Genomic DNA, 23,822 nt, shown 5'->3' with positions numbered 1-23,822 from the left:
ATGAGGAGAAAGGGGTTGAATGAGTGATTGTCCAGTAAAGGAGTGTAGGAGTGTGTGTGTGGACATAAATATTTAAAATGTGAGTGTGTGTGTTGAGTTTGCAGTTTTGCAGGTTCGTCATTCTAGATTAAGTGTGAACTGCTCTGGAGAGAAAACTTGAGTAATAAAGTATCTCATTTCTACAGATAGACAGAGATCATTTTAATGTCTTTAAAAGGTACCCTGATTACAAAGCCTCAGGAATTATTCATGAATGGAACCAATCACACGAGCTGTGACAGTAGTGCCTAACACATATCCTCAGGGCACAGTCACACACCAGGCCACTGTGGTCCTGCACCACTATACAGAGTTGGTGTGGAAATTATATTCTACCAGAGCTGTGAGTTTGTAGCCTGAATTAATGTAATAATATACTGAATATATATATATATATATATATATATATATACACACACCCACACACACACACACCCCCCGATCAGCCACAACATTAAAAACCACCTGCCTAATATTGTGTAGGTCCCCCCCGTGCCGCCAAAACAGCACCAACCTGCATCTCAGAATAGCATTCTGAGATGATATTCTTCTCACCACAATTGTACAGAGCGGTTATCTGAGTTACAATAGACTTTGTCAGTTCGAATCTGTCTGGCCATTCTCTGTTGACCTCTCTCATCAAAGCATTTCCATCCACAGAACTGCCGCTCACTGGAGGTTTTTTGTTTTTGGCACCATTCTGAGTAAATTCTAGAGTCTGTTGTGTCTTGTGTAAAAATCCCAGGAGATCAGCAGTTACAGAAACACTCAAACCAGCCCATCTGGCACCAACAATCATGCCATGCTCCAAATCACTGAGTTCACATTTTTCCCCCATTCTGATGGTTGATGTGAACATTAACTGAAGCTCCTGACCTGTATCTGAATGATTTTATGCACTGCACTGCTGCCACACGATTGGCTGATTAGATAATCTCATGGATGATTGTTGGTGCCAGACAGGCTGGTTTGAGTACATAGAGAGAGATTGATAGATAAACAGACAGATAAAGAGATTATAAGGTAACATACTTAAGTTTATTAAATGATACACTGCTCAAAGCGTAAATACAGCAAAACAAAAAAATGTAATAAAAAATGTACCACTGTTAAATGTCAACTAATGCTGGGAGTATACATGTTGAAAGATCTTGTTATTAAATGAATCATCCAAAATAAATAATACTATATATTATATTCTGAGAACAACCTGATATCAAGGATGCAACTAAATGTTCAAAATTAGGTGGTCACTCATCTACTATGTAAAAGAAAGGCAGTGAGGGTGTGGGGGTTTAAAAAGTACAGAAAATAGATACAGTAAGCAAATAATACATTTTCTTCAAAGATTCACAAGCAAAACAGCCATTTAGGATGAGTCTTCATATGGACAGAACCCTGGTGAGAAAGAGCAGTACCCACTAGAATGGGCTGTGGAGTGTGAATCGTACAAGGTTTTCATCAATGTTAATATTGTTTTCGTTTTGTTTTTCCCCTTCTGTTCTCCCTGATGTCTCTGTATGTTTGGGGAAATACGCATCTTGCCATTTAATGAACAGCACGAACCGCTTTAACAGTACCAAATCTTTTCATTCCTTAAATTAAATGTGAGCCAGTATGTGAGGAGGAGTGTTGGGGGAAAAACAGAAAAAGAAAAGGGGTGATGTGAGAGGTGAGACTGTGATGTCGCCATGTTTCTTCTCATGATGAGGCAGAAATCAAAGGCTACAGTTGGTGCACTATGGTCTGTCCCCTGGTGCTGTGAGGGACTCCAGATGTGGTAAGCACACAAGCCAGCCTACAGTGCATATTAAATATGAATAAAAAGCATAGAGCTCACCAGTCCTGTGAGACTACAAGAAAATCAAGTTTACTGGCTAACGCAAGACCCAATCTGGAGCCCACAACTCAAGCCTCTAAATTTATGTCCAGACCTGCCTGATTGTGACTTGTGTATGCATTATCAGTTGTTGTTTTGAGTCTTGTCAACCATGAGTCTTCATTGTCTGATTGCCCACCCTTGGGGTTGATTCGGCACCCACCTTTGTGTGGCGCCCCATGTGTCCAAAGATTTTTATTTTTTTTTTCATCAAATTAAACATTTTAGGTTAAATTGTTATGAATGCATAAAGAAAAGTGCACATTTTAGGTGTTGTTTTAAATTACCAATTTTAAACATCTTTTTGCCTTCACTAGTAAATTAAAAATGGCCCTAAGGTGGAAAAATGACTGTAATTTTTTACATATATTCCATGCAGTCTATAAATTAATATGATAATAAAAACTGCATGCATAATTATATTGTAAAATAACTAGCAAAATGCTGTTTAAAATAGTTGAAAATAAATGGATTCATATCACACTGCAGCACCCCCCCGCCCCCCCTTTTGCCCTCCGGGGTAGAGTTGCACCAGCTGTGCGTAAGTTCTCACGTAAGTTGTGACGTAAAGTTCACACTAAGGGCTTAGTAACTACTAGTTAGTTTATAACTAAGTTAGTGCTTAATTTGGTTGCACCACCTGTTCTTAAGGCAAGACTTAACTAGTAAGTCGTAAGTGCTCCGTAAGTAATGCGTAGTCGCATAATATGACGTTTACCTGTATTTATCCAATAAACAGCTTTCAAATTTGTACACAGAAGTATTAAAAAACCGTGCATTTCAGTTTGATCCTGTTACGGTTGATGTTCAAACCTTGTTTGCTCACATAACTGTCAGCTGTAATAAATTATATCCCCATTAATGCGTAATAAAACAAGATTTATTTAATGATATATTTAGCTTATGTAAATAACAATATTCAATAACTGTATCTAAAATGAATAAGGGACAACAAATAAATACTAATACAACAGGCTGGAAAAAATAGAAATTTATTCATTTTAATATCTTACATCGTATATGTTGAAACTTGACACCGGGTGACGCATCCTGACAACTGCACCGGTTTCATGCAGTAGAGCTGCTTAAAAGTTAGTTTTTTTTCTCTCTCGTAAATGTAAATGAGTGTAAATGCCAACATCATCATATATGTCGAAATGATTGATGCCTGTCATGCAAAACATGAGCTCATTGATGCCATTAAATGACATTAAAAAAATGCTTTTTTTTTTCCAACCGTTACTCCTGGATGGAGGCTTCCGTAAGTATTTAGTTTATACGTAGGGGTTACGTTCTACCCAAGTTAAATGGTGCAACGCTCAAATATTTAGTAGTGCGCAAACTGTGACTTGGTGCCCATTTACGCCACAACTAGGCTAAGTTACGTATAGCTGCTTCAACAGGCCCCTGATTTTTGGTTGGTCAAAGAGATAGTGTATTTCATTGCATTTTCTATCAATTTTATCTCTGTTATAGTAGCTTATATGTTTATTGTTTGTGCAGTTACAGATTAGGGTTCGAATGTTTTGTGTTTGTTTATTACTTATTGCATTTGTTTACCGTAGTTTATGTTTGTTTATTGTTTTAGCCTTCAGAGGCTCACCTCTGAAGCTATACTTCCACAAGGTGATAAATACAAAGATGAAAAAAGGAACAAAACATTATTACTGTTTAGTGTACATTTACAGTATGTTACACCCTGACCCTAGACGGGGGTTGTAACATAAACTGGGCAAATATAAATAGACCTATGAGACTAAGTGTTTGTTTTCATTGTTTGATTTTGAACAAAGCCATTCTTGCAAAAGTTATTCATTTATTGCCTTTACACTGAGCCATCTGTCTCTCATATGCACACATTGAGAAGGAGATTTTCCTTATACATACTAAACAGGCACTTCTGGAGACATGATTTAATGCCTCTCAATAATGCATTCAGTCAGATCCATGATGCTTTCACACAACATTACCTCCACTCCAGTTCCTATTTCTTTGACAGAATTTTCTCCATGCAACCAGTTTCTCCAAATGTTGCAACATTTAGCCAAAAGTATTTAACATTTAGAAAACTAGCACAAAGAGATATGAAGATAAAATAGAGAAAACGAATGTATTACATTCTAGTCATGAAGCACCTATCCCAATTGAGATTTCACCCTGGAAACTTGTATATTGAAGAGTATGAGTTTAAAGCTTAAGTATGTAATTTTTCAATGTTAATATACTTTCTCCTATCCCAGCTTAATATGCAGAGACAGCTCTAAGTAATCCAATCATAAGGTGATTTCTCAGAAAAGTGTAAACACAGTGGAGTTATCAGAACATTTCTTAGTTCGTTTGACCATCCCGACACGGCAACATCGGCTCAACCAATGACATGAATTTGGGGCAGGACTATCTGTTTGTCCGACCAATTACAGATTGGGGGAGTGCTCAGGAAACCTGTTTGAAAACAATCATAATTTTTGCAATTCCATTTGGTGACGATAGCAGTCCAGACATTACACACTTCACTTTTAAAAGAAGAGGTCTCTCCTTTACCCTTTTCTCCAACCTAGACTTATAGAATGTAACAAAAATTTGCAAACTTGAGTTTTAAGTGCCGCTTTCTACATTTTGCTCCAGTTTCCTGGTGAAATTAACACTAAGAGGCGCTACAACAACTGTGAGTTTTATTCACTTTCACACAAATCATGACTACAATGGCCGATTATGGCTTTATTAACACTTATTTTTCGCTCTAGTACTCACACCCTGCTATGTTATGATTTCGAAACATTTACACACACATTCCAAAATGATTAGCGGTCGCGGTAGCTCACCTGATAGAATGTTGGACTTTGTACTTGGAGACCAAGCCTCGAGCTCAGCCAAGGATGCTCAGAGTGAAAGTGAAGTGAAAGTGCCATAGAAGTGACGATAAATTAGGTGGTTGCTTAAGTATATGTGCTTTTCATGTCGAATTTGCTTTTAAAACACTATCAGTTAGGTTGATTAAGGGTAAGGATGTCTATTTTGTTCACCTCTCATTTATATTTTTGAGCACTATTGGTTAGGTTTAGGTGTTGGTTTAGGGCAGGGATGGGCAACTGGCGGCCAGTGGGCCATATACGGACCGCAGTATTGTTGAATACGGCCCGTCGGACAAGACTGAGGATTTAGTTCTTTGAAAAAGGGATTATGTAAAGACTGCATTCAGGCTATGACGTTATTACAACTATTGATCAGAAGAGGTTGCTTGTTCTTAGCAGACCTGCTGATAACTGTAGGATTCTAGCATGCAAAAACGAACACTTGTCAGATTGTCAGCGAGCTAGTGCACGCTATTGTTAATGTACGCAGGGGGAACCCATATCTTTTGTTTGCTTGAATACGAAATCTGTCATTAAAGATTTCAATTTGATTTGCAAATACACCACTGATTAAAGAGACGTACAGTATTAGAAATATGTACACCAGAGCTGCTCTCCTCACAGATGTAAAGGGTAAAATACAAGGGTAAATGTCATCAAAACTTTTTACAAAATCCGTGACAGTGCGGGAATCACCAAAGACATCTAATTCTGTTTCGCTCGTGCTTGTGAAAAACGATAAAGTTGTTATAAGAGTGAGAAACTTTAAAGAAATGCGTGATTGAGATGCCTGTCTGATTGTTGAAAAGTCTTGCGAATAGAGAGAATGTTCTCTGACGCACCGGACTGTTCGGTCCGTGCGTGTGTGTTGTGGTGCTGAAATGTTTTGTATTAATGCACTGAAATGTTATGCTCTTGTATCCAGTATTGTTATTGATGATAATATTTAGATTTTAACTAATACCTATAAGCTGTTTTATTATGTTTTTATAAATATTGTTAAATAAAAATTTTAATATAGTTCATGTTCCATTAGTCATGCATAGATTACCCACAATAATGAGGAAACTGAGTAAGGGGGTGAACATTGTGAGTGCGGATTTGTTATCCGGCCCCTTGGTAGAGAGGAGAAAAAATGTTGGCCCTCGCAACCTTCAAAGCTACCCATCCCTGGTTTAGGGTAAGGACGTCTGTTTTGTTCACCTCTTATTTATCTTTTAGGACACTATTGGTTAGATTTAGGCTGAAGTTTTAGATTAGTGAGGTACGTTTTACTCATTAAAACATCCACCTAATATTCACCTTAAAACCTTTTCTAATTTCCCCTGGACTAATTTCCCCGGATATTTCACTGGAAAACTGCAGCCAAACGTGTAATGAAGCATGTTATTTTGGTTTGCAAAAATGTTGCCATTGTCACATAAATTTCATGAAATCAGGCTGCTTCTCCCCTTATGTAAAAACTTCAAAGCCAATCAAACGCTCCGATGTGTCCTGGCTAGGAGTTACTGATCAGACTGGCACTGGAGTGAGGCTGCATTCTGAGAGAGAAGAGACAGGCGCACTTTGGGAAGCCGTTCTGCAATGTCAATAATAAAGTAAACATCAACAGCAGGGCTATGTTTGTTTATGTTTATGAAATGTCTGGATGAAGCTTTATGATGCGAGAATGTCAAATATCGACAAAGCCTGCTAAAACACACCTTTTTGACCAGGTGACACAACCGTTAAAGAGCCTCGGCTTCAATGATACTCATGAGGCTGGGGGGGTAGCAACAAATTTTAAAGATTAAATCTTTTAAAAATTCAGATGAAATGAAAGGTGAAATTTGTCATTTCTGCACCAATGCCACCACCAAACAGAATTGCTAAAATTATGATAAAAAAAAAAAAAATCAGGTAAATAAACTTACAGTACATGTCTTAGTTGTTTCTGAATATTAAGCTGGTCAGAAGGAAGTATTTTAACGTCAGAAAAATTACATACTTGAAAACACGTACAACAAAGAAAATGCTCTGTGGAAAGACATGGACCTAGACATCTGTGTGTATGTGTGTTTATGTGCACTCAGCCTTCCATTCAGTAAAATAAACAGAATGAAATGCACACCAGGGAAACAAAACGAGTGCTCAGGATGATCAGTTGATTCCCAAATGCATGCTGAAGTGTCGTCTGGGTGCTGTCTTTCCCCTTGAGAAAGTAAGGTCACAAAGCCAGTGAAGCAGAGAGCTCTGCATCTTAAACGCAAGTGTGAGATGTTTGTGTAACCCACACAAACAATACAAGGTGTTATAAACAGGGTTGAGAATTTTTTTCTTTTACTACTGGAACTGAATGATTTTCATGAAGTTATATTTTCTTGAACATTTGCTTTCTTCCACGGACTGAATACCATACTAACATACTCTGACAGTGCTTCCTGCACCCTTATTCAGATACACTGATCAGCCACTTCTCAAATTATTCATCAAAAAGACTCACAAATCATCCTCGAACTCATGGTTTACTTTGTGTACTGAAGGCTGGTTGTTCTTATGATGAAGAGCAGTTAAAAATGGTGGGGCTTTCTTCAATATTACAAAAAAAAAAAAAAAAAAAAAAATTATTGGAATGATTAAGGAATCAAAATCCTTGAAATTCCCAATGAGGCTTTTTAGTGATTTTGTCCTTTTTTTGAGCTTGACAGACCAGAGTCACTATTCACCTGTCTATGGCAAATAAACCATTTTGAAAAAGTCACCTTTATCACAGAAAGTCATAAAAGGTTTGAAGCATTAGGGTGAGTAAATAACAGAATTTTTAGGTGAACTCATTCTTTAACATGTTGATAAAACAGTATTGTCCAGTTAAAGTGAGTGGATCTAGGTCAGAATAAGCTGCAATAGCCGTTGCTAAAAAGTCTAGCTACATAAGACTAGTTAAGCAAAGACTTGCAAACTGAGCTCAAACTGCTAACACTGATGAAGTCTGCTGGGTCTTCATCACCTGACAACATGAAAGATATTTTAATGTCTTATTAATCTTCAATTTTAAATAAGCAGCAGAGCTGCAGATCTGTCTTGTGCAGACAAGCACTACAATGATTACAGTAAGAAAGAGAGGGGAAGTGGAATTGGTTTAAACATCAGTAGTAACTGAAGTCATTCTGGTCACATACCGTTGAGAAAAAAAATGCTTATACGATGACTGTTGTTGGGAAACATTTTGCCCAGGAATTTTATTTTCACTTTCCTGTTTAGATAAATACTCTCCTTCTGCCAATGAAAAGTTTCCTACTGGTGCAATTCCATCCTTTCTAAAGTTTTCTAATGTTCACAGGTTGTATACTTCAAACTGGTAGGGCATAAAGACACTACATAAATACAGGCAATTTGCATACTGTGCATACATATTGGGGGTCTGTTCCAAAACCAAGTGAGCTTCCTCCGGAGACAGCACTTAAAGACATCATAGGCGTGCTCCTGACTCAAAGGCTGTTCCAAAAGGTAGGTTTCTTAATTATGCTGCCTCCTGAGATATCTAATTTTTGCTAAATTCTAAGGAAGCATCACATTTCCTTCCCCAGGTAGGCGATCCCATAATGCACTGTGATGAGCTCAATGAAAAAGAAAATTCATGATGGCGGACAAAGGGAAAGAAATTTTGATTATAAATATAATTTTAATACATTCAATACGGAGAAATATTGATTAAAAAATAGTTTAATATGATAGAAACTAACTAAAATGTGTGTGCTATGTATATTTTTGCTCATTATAGTATCGTGTCATTCTTCTCACCATCATCTGTTTTGAAATCTGTTGTGAGTCTAGCGTCCCATGCTTTTTAAATCACGTGTGGAGTTGCCGCCAATGTAGGGCTCTTCAAATCACTCTCTTATGAGGCTCCTTTTCAGTTATGATACTGCCATAAAAGACATGTACGTATGTATGTAGGAGACAGCGAGGCAGTTCACTACGTTTTGGAACAGACCTATTGGTAACAATTGAAATACAGTAAGTATAGTATGCAATTGTCAATTTGCGAACGCCAATGTTGTTTCTAGGTAGCTGGGAAAGCTCACCATAGTGAGGAAAAAAAAAAATTCATAAAAAAAAAAAAAAATATTGTATGGTAGGCTTTTTCACGCGTCGATAATCGGAAGATTTTCCAGATGATTATCGATATATATCTGGATTTTTTCTCATTGCACAATCGTATTTGTCTTTTCAGACATATTTCTCAATACATCTTTGGATGAGTGTGAGCGGCAAGGTAAATTAAAGGGGGGTGGCACACCGGACGCATCTAGCAGATGACATGGTGCGTTTTAAAATTCGTAACAATTATTTTTCAAAGAAGGTACGCACACAACGGCAACACTCAGTATCAAAATTCTGCAGAGCCACGAGCGCAACTCGCATAGTTTTCCATTAAATTCAAACCAAATAATTATCAAATGACAAATATTATTTACTCTATCAAACAATGTATTATATATTGTATATTTATATCTTTCATATAGCCTACACAATGTATTTTTAGTTTTTACTTTTTGTGGTTTGACAGCTTGAATGAAACATTTTCAAGGCTTCATACAGAGAAATTGCATAATAAACATCACCATTTGTAATCGCTCAGTTTGCGCAATTATACCAGTTTCATATCTGCAAATTCATCAATGTCACTTTGTTCATTCTTCAATAAGTAACTTTGGACTGCCACCTGCTGAGCCACTTCAGCTCGTCCTGTGTTTGTTTGTGTGTGATCGTGACTGCGACCTGCTTCAGTAAATGTTATATTACCCTCTTGAGGTCTCCCAATTATATTACACCAGACTGTTAGACAAAAGGTCAAGTGAGTGAGTTGGAAAGCAAGCAAATTAGGCTTCTAATTTGAAAGTCGACTCATTTTAATATATCGATGCCTCACAAATAACGTGCCGATCAATAATCGATATACCGCTATTTTATTTTATCTCCAGTGTTTGGTGTCTTGTCATGATTTTATGATGATGATTTAACTCAAAGTACATTGTATATAGATGCCTTTTTTGTCAGCGAGGTTGATTACGCTAGCTAGCACATTAAAACTCATGTAATATATCATTATATTGCTTATATAATATTTTGTCAATAAATGTCCTTTTTAGCTAGTCTGGGAACTTTTACCTAGTGTGTTTGTGTCCGGTGGCATGCACAACCCCTTTAGTAAATGATGGTTAATCTTTTTCTCTTTGCTTTCCTTTTTGCGACATGGGACATGGCTTTCCTGCGCTTTAGCAGAGTAAAAACCAAGGGAAAAGCAGTCCTAAAAGCTGGAATATGTGATCATCCGCCATAGCGCACTCACTCCAATGTTTACCTCTCACATATTCGCCAACTGACGTTTTTGCTATGTACATTCAAGCACCACAGTGGAAAAAGCTTACAAACTGTAAGTGTGCCAACTGGCCCAGATCAGCATGGAATGGCATGGTTGCACAATGAGAACCGTTCGGCCGATGGTGGAAAAGTGGCTAATGTGTCAGACTGCCCAGCAGGGAGACAGACATTGTAATATTAAGCAAAGGAGCTCACAGGGAGCTGGGCTCTCATCCCACCTATACATACCCAAGAACTCTCACTTCACTCACTTCACTTTAAAGGGGAGCCAAGAAAACCTATTTCAAATTTAACACCACATCTCACTCTACTATGAACCTTAGTCAGGGTAGACTCCATATTTAATTTGATGTCTATTTCATGGGCTGTTTTGGCGAATACCTTGGCGTCGATTGTTCAGTCGTCACATGATTGAATTTAAAATTAAAAGCGATTAATCGCATTTTTTTATTTTTTTTTATAATTAATCGTGATAAAAACTAATTTTGAAAGTGCTGAAATTTGACACCATATATACTTCTTTTCCTGTCAAATTGCATTTATTTCCATATTAGGAAAGAAAACAAAACAATATGTAACAATATAATGCTTTATTAACAACAAACAAAAGCCTTCCACAGTATAAAGATAGACATGCACTAAAATAGCACCGATTCATGTAACATTAAATGTTTCCCAAAGTCTAAGTGGGAGGTAAACTAACTGAAAGAACTAGTCCCAACATAGGTTTTATATTCATTGCAATGGGCATTAAATCTCTTAAACTCCCATCCTCCACAATATGAATGTGTCGGTAAACTGTGGCTATCCGCTTTGCTTCAGCAATTGCGAATCTGTTTTCATGATTCGCGTCAGGGCATCAACGTTAGCGTCAATCGGCGCTTTGAACTCCACATGAAAAGCGCTTGCAGACACAAATTACTCTCTCTGCATTTTAGTGATAGTTGAGACTTGGTGTGCTTCTGTGGTAATTAAAATGCGCCTTACATAGGCTGAAAAACACTTGATTTTTTATCACAAGTCCCATGTGGGCTTGTTTTGTACATCAAATAGAGTTAAGAGGTCCTTTCTCCATCATTTTATCACTGACAGAGAACCGATGTTGTGTATGTGCGTTTTTTTTTTTTTGGTGTGTGCGTCAGTCTAATGACTCTGGGTGGACACATTGCAAAGTTTCCACCCTTCCAACAAATGTTTATGCTGGTTTATACTGTATTAACAGTAAATGTGTTAATTGCGATTAAGAAAAATTAATGCGTGAAATGTTTTTAATCGCATTAAACACGTTAATTCTGACAGCTCTAGTTTTAATGCATTCAAATATATTCCAAATGCATGATTTGATAGTTGTATTCTGTTTTTCCATCTGTATCACTCTACCCATCTTAAACTGAAAAAAACACATCACAAAAGCAATAGCTATGCTTTGTACAGTCATAAGTGAACCCCAGGCTGAAACGAGCTAGTGAACCTTCAAGTAACTCTCTAGCGAGCTGCACTGATTTGTGTGTTGCCGGAGGGCAGGGAGCAGGCCTGCAGGGTGAGGCTGAGCATGTCACCCCTCCAGGGTTGTCTCAGAGCCATTAACTCCTGCCAAATCCTTGCACTTATTCTGAGGGGCTCCACTCCACACAGGGTTACACAACAATTGCAAACACAACTTGAAATAGATCGAAGGCAATCAAAGTGTCAAAGCACATTGAAAACTAACTTTATGGTGCATTGGGTCAAGGTTAAAAATGAGGCCAACATAATATGCATGTGCGCATACACCCACACTTACATGCACAAAAGTAAATAGAAGAACCCTGTACAGAGTACAGCTCAGAATATAATGGAGAGGAGGAGTGCGTTTCCATGCCAATAGGCTCTATGGAGATGGAGCTCTTTTTCATAAGAAAGCTCAGACTTACTGTGGGTAGAAAAGCTTGGTGTTCCTGCTAGCTCTAATCCACCACACAAAGTTTTTTGGATGCAGCATCATGCTTAACGTTAGCATGATGTGCCACCTGTACAAAAATGTCACTGTTTCCAAAAAAACAATAGTTACTACAGTTATTGTTTTTATCATAATACATTAATATAGAATCTCCAAACAGTGTAATGGGGCATTCACACATATAGCAAAGTTTTTACTGGAGGTCGCCAACCGCACACAGTAACATTAACTTTTTGTACTTACACTTGACTATAGTATCTCACAGGAGACAGATCACGTGTGCCTCAACATCTTAACTCCTAGCATTGCATCACTGCTCATTTGCATAAAGTTAAACATTTCTTAACTTTGTTTCATTAGTGGAAACACTCACATTGCATCTGCAACAGTTGTCACTCATGTCGCAGAAAATCAGAAGCTCTCATTTAAATGAATGGCATAAGTTCACTTTATCTCCAAATCACTGTATGTGTAAACTCCTCTTAAGAAGCTTCCAGAATATTTGTCATTTTAATTTGCTTTTTTGATATCAGTTACAAGATACACAAGTAACACTATGGCATCTATGATATTTTAGTCAAAAAATATGGCTACCACAGTACATTTTCAGAAACATCTCTATTGTTATGCAGTTAACAAATAAATTCATTTAATTTGGGAAGGGTGAATATAAGAAATTTGACATTTAAATGTATGTATGTGAGGTCAGTGAAAGGGCCTGTTTTTTGGGACTGTCATCTTTCAGTCCAGAGGGACTGGATTTAATGAGTTCCAATATTTGCTCTAATAGCCCTCTCTACCTCAGACTCTCACATCATTTCCCCTCTTCATATTATTCTATTAATTGTTGTCTCTGTTGTGGAGGATATTAACAACCTTTTTCTCCTGCATTCAAGGCCATTAGGATGGTCTGCCACAGCTGCACACACATATCACAGACATACCAATTACTCTTACAAGCACAGTGAGTCCAATATCTTGTGAAACACACACATGAACACACACAAAAAAAAAAAAAAAAAAAAATGGGAGAAAAAGTTGGTGTAAAGAAGTTGTGAAACTAGGCCAGACTACAACATGATGCATTATCACTGAAATCTTTATTTGTGTAGTGACAGTAAATGAGCTTCCATCTGTGGTTCTTTATAGCACTTATATGTACTTGACATTTATTGTCATATAATTTCATAATCAGTTTTTTTTTTTATTAAACATCAAGGTTTTAGGTAAAATTTTACATTAATGTGTAAGGGAAAGTGTATTCCTGTGACTGATCACTATTTCTTTTAAGGTTTTAAATTTTTTATCTCAGACTTTTGCTTTTACTAGTACATTTTAAATGGCCCTGCGGTCCAAAAAATGTACTTCTAAAAGTTCAAATATTCCAGTGTCTCTTAACGAACCCTCTGATGAATGAATTATTAAATCACAGAAGGAAAAAATATCATATTTTTTCTTTTTACTTCAGAACAAGAATATAAACATTCCCAATCTATTTTATTTTTCCGAAAATGAAGCATTTTGAAACATAGATATCCAGGATATGGTTAATATTCCAAATATTCTCATCTCCATGTTGAATTTATGTTGTCATACGTAACAAAAGCACAATGACATATACAGTATAGAGGACAGTAATATTAAATTAGGGATAAGTGTCAAAGGTCTCTCATAGTGGTTTGGATGTAACGCCACACCCTGGATTTTTAAAAAAGGCTTTTAAAGATCAGATCACTGTTGTAGACACCATTCATGAGGGTTAATATGAAGTTATAAAAACTGTATGTATAATAATTATAGACATTTGTTTGAAGGGAAAGTTCACCCAAAAATTTAAATTCTCTCATTATTTACTCACTTTCATGCCATACCAGATGTGTATGACTTTGTTTATTCTGCTGAGTACAAACAAAGATTTTTAGAAAAACATCTCAGTTCTGTAGGGCCATACAATGCAAGCGAATGGTGGCCAGACCTTTCAAGCTTCAAAATCATAGAAAGGCAGCATAAGAGTAATCCAGATGATTCCAGTGGTTAAATATATGTCTTCAGAAGCAATATAATAGGTCTGGGTGAGAAACAGATCAATACTTAAGTCCTTTTTTACTATAAATCTCCACTTTCACTTTCAACTTCTGAAAGTAAAAAGTGAAAGTGGAGATTTATAGTAAAAAAGGATTGGAATGTTGATTTGTTTCTCACCCAAAGTGACTGAATTGCTTAGGAAGACATATATTAAACAACTAGAGTTGTATGGATTACTCTTATGCTACCTTTCTGTGATTTTTGGAGCTTCAAATTTCTGGCCACCATTTACTTGCATTGAAAGGACATACAAAGCTGAGAAATTCTTCTAAAAATCTTTGTGTTCAGCAGAAGAAAGTCAAACAAATCTGTGTTGGCATGAAAGTGAGTAAATGATGAGAGAATTTACATTTTTGGGTGAACTATCCCCTTTAATAAAAAAAAAGAAAGAAAAAGTGTAGCACAGTCACACCACTTCAACTGCTTGAAATTTCATGTCAGCTACCCTTATGCATATTTTTGTGGCTGGGGAGTAACTACACCTGTCTGTCATGAGCTCATATCACTCCTACATACATTCCTACAAACATCAAAAGTGCCAAACTGAAAAGGGAGCTGAAAAACCTATTAATTCATTAATATAATTCAGTGCCATCAGAACAGTTATGGTTTTCCTTTGCACTCGGGCAAGCACATTGGTAGCTTAAATGCACCTTTCCTGCGATTGAAACCCATTTTAGACTCACCAGGCTGCAGTACACTGATGCCCAGCGGATTCGAGGTGCGGTTGGCTACTGTGCTCCAGGTGCCATCATAATTCCTTCGATAGAGCAGGGCAGCGCACTGATACGTCCCAGCCTCCTTCCGTCCGGCTCGGGTGATGCTGAGGCGGAAGTTGGTGTTAGTGGGTGTACGATCCACTGTTGTGCGTGTGCCCAGGCCCAACAGCTGCTCGCCCCACTGCAGAGTTCCGTCACGCGTGAACGTCACCAAATCGCGGAACTCTCCATTGCTCTCTGCAGGCAGGAAACGCCATGTGACTGCAGCAGGAACGTTGGGATTGTGCCGTGGCTTCACAATGCACTGCAAGTCAAACGAGTCACCAAACGTCACACCGGGTGTACGGGAGGAGGCAGACAAGAAGAAGAAAGATTCTGGTGGAAGAAGCAAAAAAAGAAAAAGGGAGGGTTAAATTATAATGTTTACATTTGATGATGAGGTAGGTAATACTTCACAAGCATTATATCACACATGAGCGCTGTAGATAAGTGGTTATCAACTAGTTTTGCTTCAGGGTCCAAATTTTACACAGAGCATGAAGTGGTGACCCAACATAATAACAAAATTATCATCAAAATTAAACAGTGAACAGTTCATTATGACATATTATGACCAATATGAAAAATGGAGTATTTAGTTTGTTTCGTGAATTTCTATGGTATATCGGTTGGATGATATTATTGGCTGATATTAGCCTTTCACCGATATATCGGTATCGGCGTATATGTTTACCGATATGCGCAGATATGAAAACTTTTTTCAGAACATATAATGCAGAAAACAATGCTTTAGAATTGGTGTCATAACGTAGTTTGTCCAGCAGAGCGCACTCCGACTCCATTGTTTACAGAGCTGATCTGGGTGGCTCTGCAGACAGGCCGGAGTTCAGCGGTGCGGAGTTCAGCGGTGTCTTCTCGGTAAGTTGCTAACTAGTTTGTGAAATACATACTGGAAAGTTAATAAACAATGACCCCATCATTTTATATAACTAATATAATGTTAACCCTGTCCCTGACAACCATGTCACTCATGTTGATCACATCTGTTTGTTATGTTAGCCAGCTATAGTTTGTCAGTGCAGTCAGTAACGTAGCAGATTGAAAGGTAAACATCACAGCATCTTTTTGCAGCTAAGCAGACAACGGTGCGGTGGTGGATTGTGTCTGTTGAGTGTTGATTTTACGCAATGTTGTTATCTAGTTGGTGAGACACAACGTTGGAAATAAATGAAGTCCATCTTTTGCTCTCTGTGGCAATGAGCTCATAACTAACTAGCTAACCATGCAGCTACTTTCATACTAGTATTCATATTCACCAAACTGTTTTGTTCAGGATTCACAGTTTGGTACCCCCTTCAACCGAACAATTCCAGTCGTTGCATTTACAAAATGTTATATTTAAAAGTCTGGTTTTCCAGACATTAAAATAAGATACGTAATAAAAGTAGATTTAATAAATAGTATATTTGCCTTGTGTAAATAATAATATATAGGAACTGTATCTAAAATAAATAAGGGGTGATAAATAAATACTAATACAACAGGCTAGAAAAATAGACATTTATTCATTTTAATATCCTATATATATATTGAATGTGTTGAAACTTGACACCGGGTGACACACTCTAAAAACGGCACCGTAAGATCGGTTTCATACTGAAGAGCCGCTTAAAAATACGTTTTTTTCTCTCTCTCGTAAATGAGTGTAAATGCCAACACCATCATATATGTCGAAAGGACTGAAGCCTGTCAACCAAAACATAAGTTCATTGATGTTATTAAGTGAGTCTGCTTTTTCATTCCATCAGTTGCTCCTGGTCGGAGGCTTCCGTAAATATTTGTTTATATGAAGGGTTACATCCTACATAAATGTAATGGTGCTACGCTCAAATATTTAGTACTGCATACATTTTGACTTGGTGCCCATTTATGCCACAACTAGGCTAAGTTGTAATATACGTATAGCTGGTGCAGTCGGCCCCTGATGTTTCAGCTATTTATTTTATTTTTATTTATTCTTTATTTTAATAGTCAGCAATTGACTGATACTAAATATACAGTACTGATTTTCATTTTATTTATTCTTTATTTAAATGGTCAGCAATTGACTTAAACTAAACAGAGTACTGATGTTTATTAAGCTATTTATTGTATTTTTATTTATTCTTTATTTTCTGTGTTCATTTCTAGAATTCGTTGACAATGTATAATAATAATAATGTCAAATATTTTTTAATAAAAATATTTAAGAAAGCAGCCTTCTGAGTACCTTTGCAGTCATATCGGTGCAAAATCGGTGCACAATCCACATAGAAAATATCTGTTTTCATTCCAGCACAAAAATTAGCTATATCAGCCACCATATCGGTAATCGGTGAATTTTCCCTCTCTAAAATCGGTATCGGTCTCAAAAATCCCATATCGGTCGGGCTCTAGTTGCAAGTGAATGATTTAATGTAGTTATATTTTATTTTACCTTGCAAAGTTTTGTTCGAGGTTAGAGGATGAGGGCATGTCATGCAACCTGTCCATGTTGGCATCTGCCTAATTTGCTAGCAACTATCAAGTGCATTTGCGCCACAATACCATAAGTTGTTTGAATGCACTGCCTTTGACGTCAACAACAAACAACATGGGTGGCATTTTCTCTCTTTTAAAAGCTAAAAAAACCTATTTATTTAGCTATCTTCACTATGCACTATTATATATAGTTGATAGGGTGGAATTATTTTTATATTTGCATTTAGCATTGTTTTTCCCTGCTGTCAGAAAGGACTTGCACCCCATTTTTGACATCTACTATACAGAATCCAGTGGGAGGAAAAATCTGTGCAAGCGATTGTACTGCTAAACTGCTTGCTTTTGTATGCTGTCGCAAAAGACACTATGATTGCAATGCTGCTCAAAGATTGATTCTCTACTGCTGTGGAGCTAGCTACTAATTTTCTTAACGGCAGAAAGAGAGGTCTGATTTGCTGTTGGCACACTGCCCCCTGTGCCCAAATCTGTCACAGAGCTGAGCACAGTAAGTAAATATGATGAGAGAACTCAGGGTGACTTAATTCACAGCTGAAACTGATGAGGCTGTGAATCTGCTAATGGGCATATAGACAACAAGCTTATTTGCAGGCGCATACCTACTGGCACCCTTTAACAGAAATGTACATCTGCACTGCTCATCCTGTATAAAGGCCATGGGAAAAAAAAAAAAAAAAAAGCTCATTACAACTAAATGCCCTGGCTGTTCTTTGCACTTTAAAATGAGGTGAATTCTTGTATCAGATTTCTGGAACTGGAATAGTTTTCCCTGTGGTAGGGAAGGCGTAATTTGGCTACTACAATGGTTCTTTTACCATGTGTTATGTAGGGGATAATGTACAGTCAGCCATTCATTATTGCAAAATAAACCCAGACAGGATGTTCAGGACTTGCTGACTGTACATTATTACGTCACGCTTATTACACGGCTACTTATCAAATAAATAAAGACATAAATAGAGATGAAATATTGATTGGGGTTGAAATTATTTTATTTTGTGAAAAGAAAGAGACCACAGAGAGTCCAGGAATAATGAACTCAACCTCTCAATAGCTGGGTTTCCATCCACATATTTTTATGCACATTTTGGGATATTGCAAAAGAACAGTTGGATGGAGACACCAAGATGCAAATAAAATCTCCAAAATGCACATAGAAAACACAAACGCTTGAGTTGGATACATTTTTTATTTGATAAGAAGAAATGTGCATAAACTATGATGGAAACACATTTACAGAATACATTCCTATTGAATTTATTAGGAATACAAGATGCGCATCAAAAAAAGTCATGTGACTGAATAACTCATTCATTACTGGACTAACCACTGGACCCCATCATCACATCTGAAATATTCCTCTGGTAACCTGAAATAATGGTGTCTAGAAACTCTGAAGCCTGCAAAGAGTTTACAGAGCAAATAAGCAGAATACAAACTTGAACTGTGCCGAAGAGCAGGTTTATTGACACTTTTGAAAAATATTTTATACATCCGCACAGCAAAGGCACAAGTAGGAGGAACGCACACACATATAATGCTCCCAGAACTGTGGGATGCGCTGTCGCTCCCAGACAAGAGACAAAGTTCTTTACAGTGTTTTGTCTGTGTGCTCTAAACCATTAATTGCCTATTCTATTAATAAAAGAGTCAGTTGCTACAATTTCTCCGGAAGTGACAATTTTGTTTTTTTGAACACATGAGATGGAAACATGGCTTTACTTGTAAACTGTTTTTGCGATATTATGGTTTTTCGCATGAATGAAATTTGCAACGTGGATGGAAGCATCACTAATAAGAGCCAGATGAAAGGAGTCCCAATTCAGTTGCACTGTCAGAATAATTTAGCCATATGTAAATTAGGTGTTAACATTATACTGTACTTTTTATAGCTACATGTAATAGATAGAAGGCCATATGGAACTGGATAAGGTGAGATCCATTCTCATCCTACCTACTAGAGCCCTAATGATGCCACACTGCTGTAGTGTAGCACAGGGCAGGTTAACGCAACACCTACTGAGCACATCCTTTTGCACCCAGCTCTCAGTAGTACCACAGGGTTTGGCAGAGTTGAGGGAGTGAATATCATTTGGAGAACCTTTTCCCTTCAATTATGCAATCTATTAAAGGAGCAGAGTATTAAAGTTTGGTGTCTACATTATAAGACTATGTCTGCATGTTAAGAGTAAAACTTACTGAGTTCAGATTGTCACTGGACTGAGAAAGGCAAGCAGGAGCTTGTTCTGTTTGAGAGTAAATATTCTGTTCGAGTTGATCTGCTGTGTTTTATTTTGATAAAATCTGGACAAGGTGACCTGTAGTATGCCAACTCAATCATGCAGGCAAAAGCATCAGAAAGCAGGCAAAAATTTTTTTTTTACCTTTTTTTTTTTTTTTTTTTTGAGTAACTTACCCAAGACTGATTCCAACCTAATAGTCCTGCTGCCATTTATGTCATTAATATTAATCAAACAACATTAAAAATGCGAGAGAAAAACACCCCCTGCACTTAATTTTTTTTCCCCTTTATTACCGACTGTTTACTCAAATAATTATTTATAATATTTTAAGCAATTTTGAATAAACAGTTGAAGGGTACATAATGTTGTTTTAATTGAATAGGCTATTTTTATATTTACCTTTTAAAATAAAAATTTTGTTTATTAGCATATTAGTTTTTGCTGTGGTATTTAAATTGGTATCGTAATTACACTGGTATTGGTATTGACTATATTTGAAACTTTAATCCTCCGTTTGTTAAGCACATGCAATTAGATAATCCTGAAAGCAGTAAAGTAGTAAATCCACTTTACTGAATGTTATTTAAATTTGATGAACACTTTTGCTCAGAAGCTAGCTATACTGAGAAAATAGGGACCATCAGCAGCCAGTTCTCTACACTACATACCCACGCCCCTACCCTACTAGGTTTCTCTCCTCTCTCTGAGACCGAGTCTCCAAAGTGCTTCTTTCTACCTGTTCTACCACCTGCCCCCTTGACCCTATCCCCTCCCACCTTATGCAATCTGTCTCTCCATCTATCTTGCGTGCAATCACACACATTATCAACAAATCTCTTACAACTTCTTAAAAAAACACCACCACCTAACCCAACAGTAGTCGATAACTACAGACCGGTCTCTCTCTTACCTTTCCTGTCTAAATCTCCTGAGAAGGTTGTATTCAACTAGTTGTCTGCTTTTCATTCAAAGAACACAGAACTTTTCTACTCAACAGACATCAGTCTGGCTTCAAAAAAGGACACTCAATGGAGACTACCTTCTTGTCAATAGCTGAAACCCTGTGACTGGCAAGTGCTTACTTTCAAATCATCTGTCCTTATTCTCCTTGACCTGTCAGCTTCTTTTGACAGAGTGAACCAACAGCCATATCACCCTGGAGCTCTAGACTGGTTACCCACTGAAGCTAAGCAGGACTGAGCCTGGTCATTACCTGGATGAGAGACCTCCTGGGGAAAACTAAGGTTGCTGCTTTAAGAAGTGAGGCCAGCAGGGGGTGCTCAACCTGCAGTCTGTGTGGGTCCTAACGCCCCACTATAAAAGGCACCGTCTTTTGGATGAGACTTTAAACCAAGGTCCTGACTCTCTGTGGTCACAAAAATCCCAAATTCCCCCATTGGCCCTTATCAGTCATGGCCTCCTAATAATCCCCAACCCTGAATTGGATATATAACTGTACTCTCTCCTCTCCACCAACAGCTGGTGAGTAGTGAGCGTACTGGCGCACTATGGCTGCCGTCACATCATCCAGGTGGATGCTGCACACTGATGGTGAGTGAGTAGAGTCCCCTGTTCTGTATTTAAAGTGATTTGAGTGTCAGAAAAGTGCTATTTAAATATAAAATTCACTCATTCATTCATTCATCCTCCTGTCCAACCTCTCCAACCTGGGCATCACAGGAACTGGGCTTGGATGGTTTGAGTCATACCTTACAGGCAGATCCTTCCCTATTTTGGTTCAACTGCACTAACGCCAACTAGGACAGCCTGGAACCTGGGAGTGGTGGTTGATGACAAGTTTAACTTCACTGCACACATCTCATCAACCACACAGTCTTGCAGGTTTGCACTTTACAACATCAGGAAAATCAGACCTTTCCTGTCTGAATATGATGCACAGCTCCTGGTTCAAGCAATAATCATTTCAAGACTGGACAACTGCAATGTTCTGTTGGCCGGCCTCCCAGCTAGCACAGTTAAGCCGCTGCAGATGGTCCTATGAACGAGTTGCGCCTAATGGTCTCATCGCAATGAGGCACAAAGTCCATTTCACGATCATTCACTTTTTCTGTTCCACCCGATCTGGTGAAACCATCTCAACATTCATGACACAGCTGAAAACACATCTATTCTGTGAGCACTTAACCAGTCCACACTAATGGCACTTAATACTTATTTAATATAAATAAAAAAAAATAAAAACTTTCCTTGTCTGTCTGTCTTCTGCATTAGCTTCTCTACTACTCTAGCTACTCTTGGAACTTGGCAGTGCAATACTGCAGATATTATTGACTTTTGTATGACAAATTGCTTATTGCAAGTCGCTTTGGATAAAAAGGTCTGCTAAATTACTAAATGTAAATGTATACAGTGCCCTCCACAAATACTGGCACCCTTGGTAAACAGGCTGTGGAAAAATGTATTTTCTGATTATCATTTTGGTCTTTCATTGAAAATATTCAGAAAAATCTAACCTTTAATTAACCCTCTAAGCTCTGAGGGTGTTTTTAAATATTTCCTATTTCAGTGACATGCACAAAATTAACAAAAAAATAAAAAACAAGGAAGGTCAAGTGTTTGGTATCATTTTAAAGAAAACTGAAAAAAAAAAAAAAAAAAAAAAAAAAAAAATATATATATATATATATATATATATATATATATATATATATATATATATATATATATATATATATTTTGATGTAGAATATGATATATTCTGAGACTGAGAAACATGAGCCAAAAATTTACTTTTTTCTTATTTTTCTGATTTTACGTTATATATCTCAGGGTGTAAATTAGGTAGCTCTGAAAAACTGTTTTGTTCCCAATCATGTCACCTGTAAATTTTGTGTTGATACAACAAAGCAATCAAAAGTTATAGCATTACAAAATTATTTATCCTATGTCCAAAAACGTCTCCAAGTGTCCAAAAGCCTCTCCAAACATATAAAACACAATAACTGTACATAAGAACTAATTGCACATGCAAACACAACAATAACTAAAGGTTTGCATTGCATGCAGACATGATTTTAGTAATGAGATTTCACAGAATGAGTTTCATTCTGTGCCATTTGATTCATCGAGTCTGTGTCATGTTCTTTGTGCCATCTCCTGGTGGCCATATGTAATTAGCATGATTGATCACATAACTATCAACTATTAAGAGGACTATCACCACTAGATGGAGCAATCTGAACCCAATCCGATTGGTTTAGCATTCCATGATGCTACAACATTTTCGATGTCGTCATCTGATCCAGGAAAGCTAGCGTCTTTGGAGCCAGATAGCAAGATACCAGATGCTGTGTGGTCATTGTGCTTCGTGTGGGTTATCTAATGATCTATGCATCTGTTTTAAAGATAATTGTCTCCTTTAAGTAATGGCATGTGATATTTTATGTTCCGTTTATTTTTCTTGATATTATAAGTAAAAAAGCGGCATATGAGCAACATCTGTTCACATGAAACATGTACAAAGACAAATACTTAGCTATTACTCGCTATATATTTGTATGAGTACAACAAATAGGCTGGTTGTAGTCTACTCTTCGAGAGCTTTCCAACAACACAAGACATGTCTATTTGATGAGTTTGATGCTTTTACTGGTTACAATAATATGTACAGTGCAATTTCTTTTTAATAAATTATCAAAATGGAACACTTCTGATTTGTCTGCAAATTTTAAAGCACTTGTTAAGTTTTGGTCATAATGCCTACAGTACATGCATTGTAAATTAGAGCTTCTCAGCTTTAAAACAATGCCTATTTTGTGTTGGCCAAGGCTGTAGTTATTAACATTTTGATTTTCTTCACATTTTTCACAGGCAGGCCCCATTTGAGCTTAAAGGGTTAAAATAAAATAATTGAAAGAAAAATTAATCATAAAACAAATAATTTTTTCTCAAATGTGTGTGCCATAATTACAAGCACCCCTTAATTTAATACTTGTGCAACCTTCCTCTGGCAAGAAAACATCTCCGAGTCTTCTCTAATAATGTTTAATGAGGCTGGAGAACACATAGCAAGTGATCTGAGAACATTCCTTTATACAGAATCTCTCCAGATCCTTCAATATCTGATCTCTACACTTGTGGACTCGTCTCTTCAGCTCATACTACAGGTTTTCTATAGGGTTTATTTCAAGGGACTGGGATGGC

General features: G+C 37.2%; 1 protein-coding gene across 1 annotated transcript in view; it reads right to left on the bottom strand.

Annotated features, from left to right (window-relative positions):
- LOC127446772 (immunoglobulin superfamily member 3-like) overlaps positions 1-23,822 on the bottom strand; it is a 200,510-nt gene that overhangs the window by 26,955 nt on the left and 149,733 nt on the right. Inside the window, exon 6 of the mRNA XM_051707964.1 lies at positions 14,845-15,252. Within this exon, the coding sequence (XP_051563924.1) occupies positions 14,845-15,252 (408 nt within the window). The remainder of the gene's footprint in view (positions 1-14,844; positions 15,253-23,822) is intronic.

Source organism: Myxocyprinus asiaticus, chromosome 10 (assembly GCF_019703515.2).
Source record: "Myxocyprinus asiaticus isolate MX2 ecotype Aquarium Trade chromosome 10, UBuf_Myxa_2, whole genome shotgun sequence".
Lineage (NCBI taxonomy): Eukaryota > Metazoa > Chordata > Actinopteri > Cypriniformes > Catostomidae > Myxocyprinus > Myxocyprinus asiaticus.
Note: the sequence above shows the minus strand (reverse complement) of the source record. Positions and strands in the feature narration are given on the sequence as shown.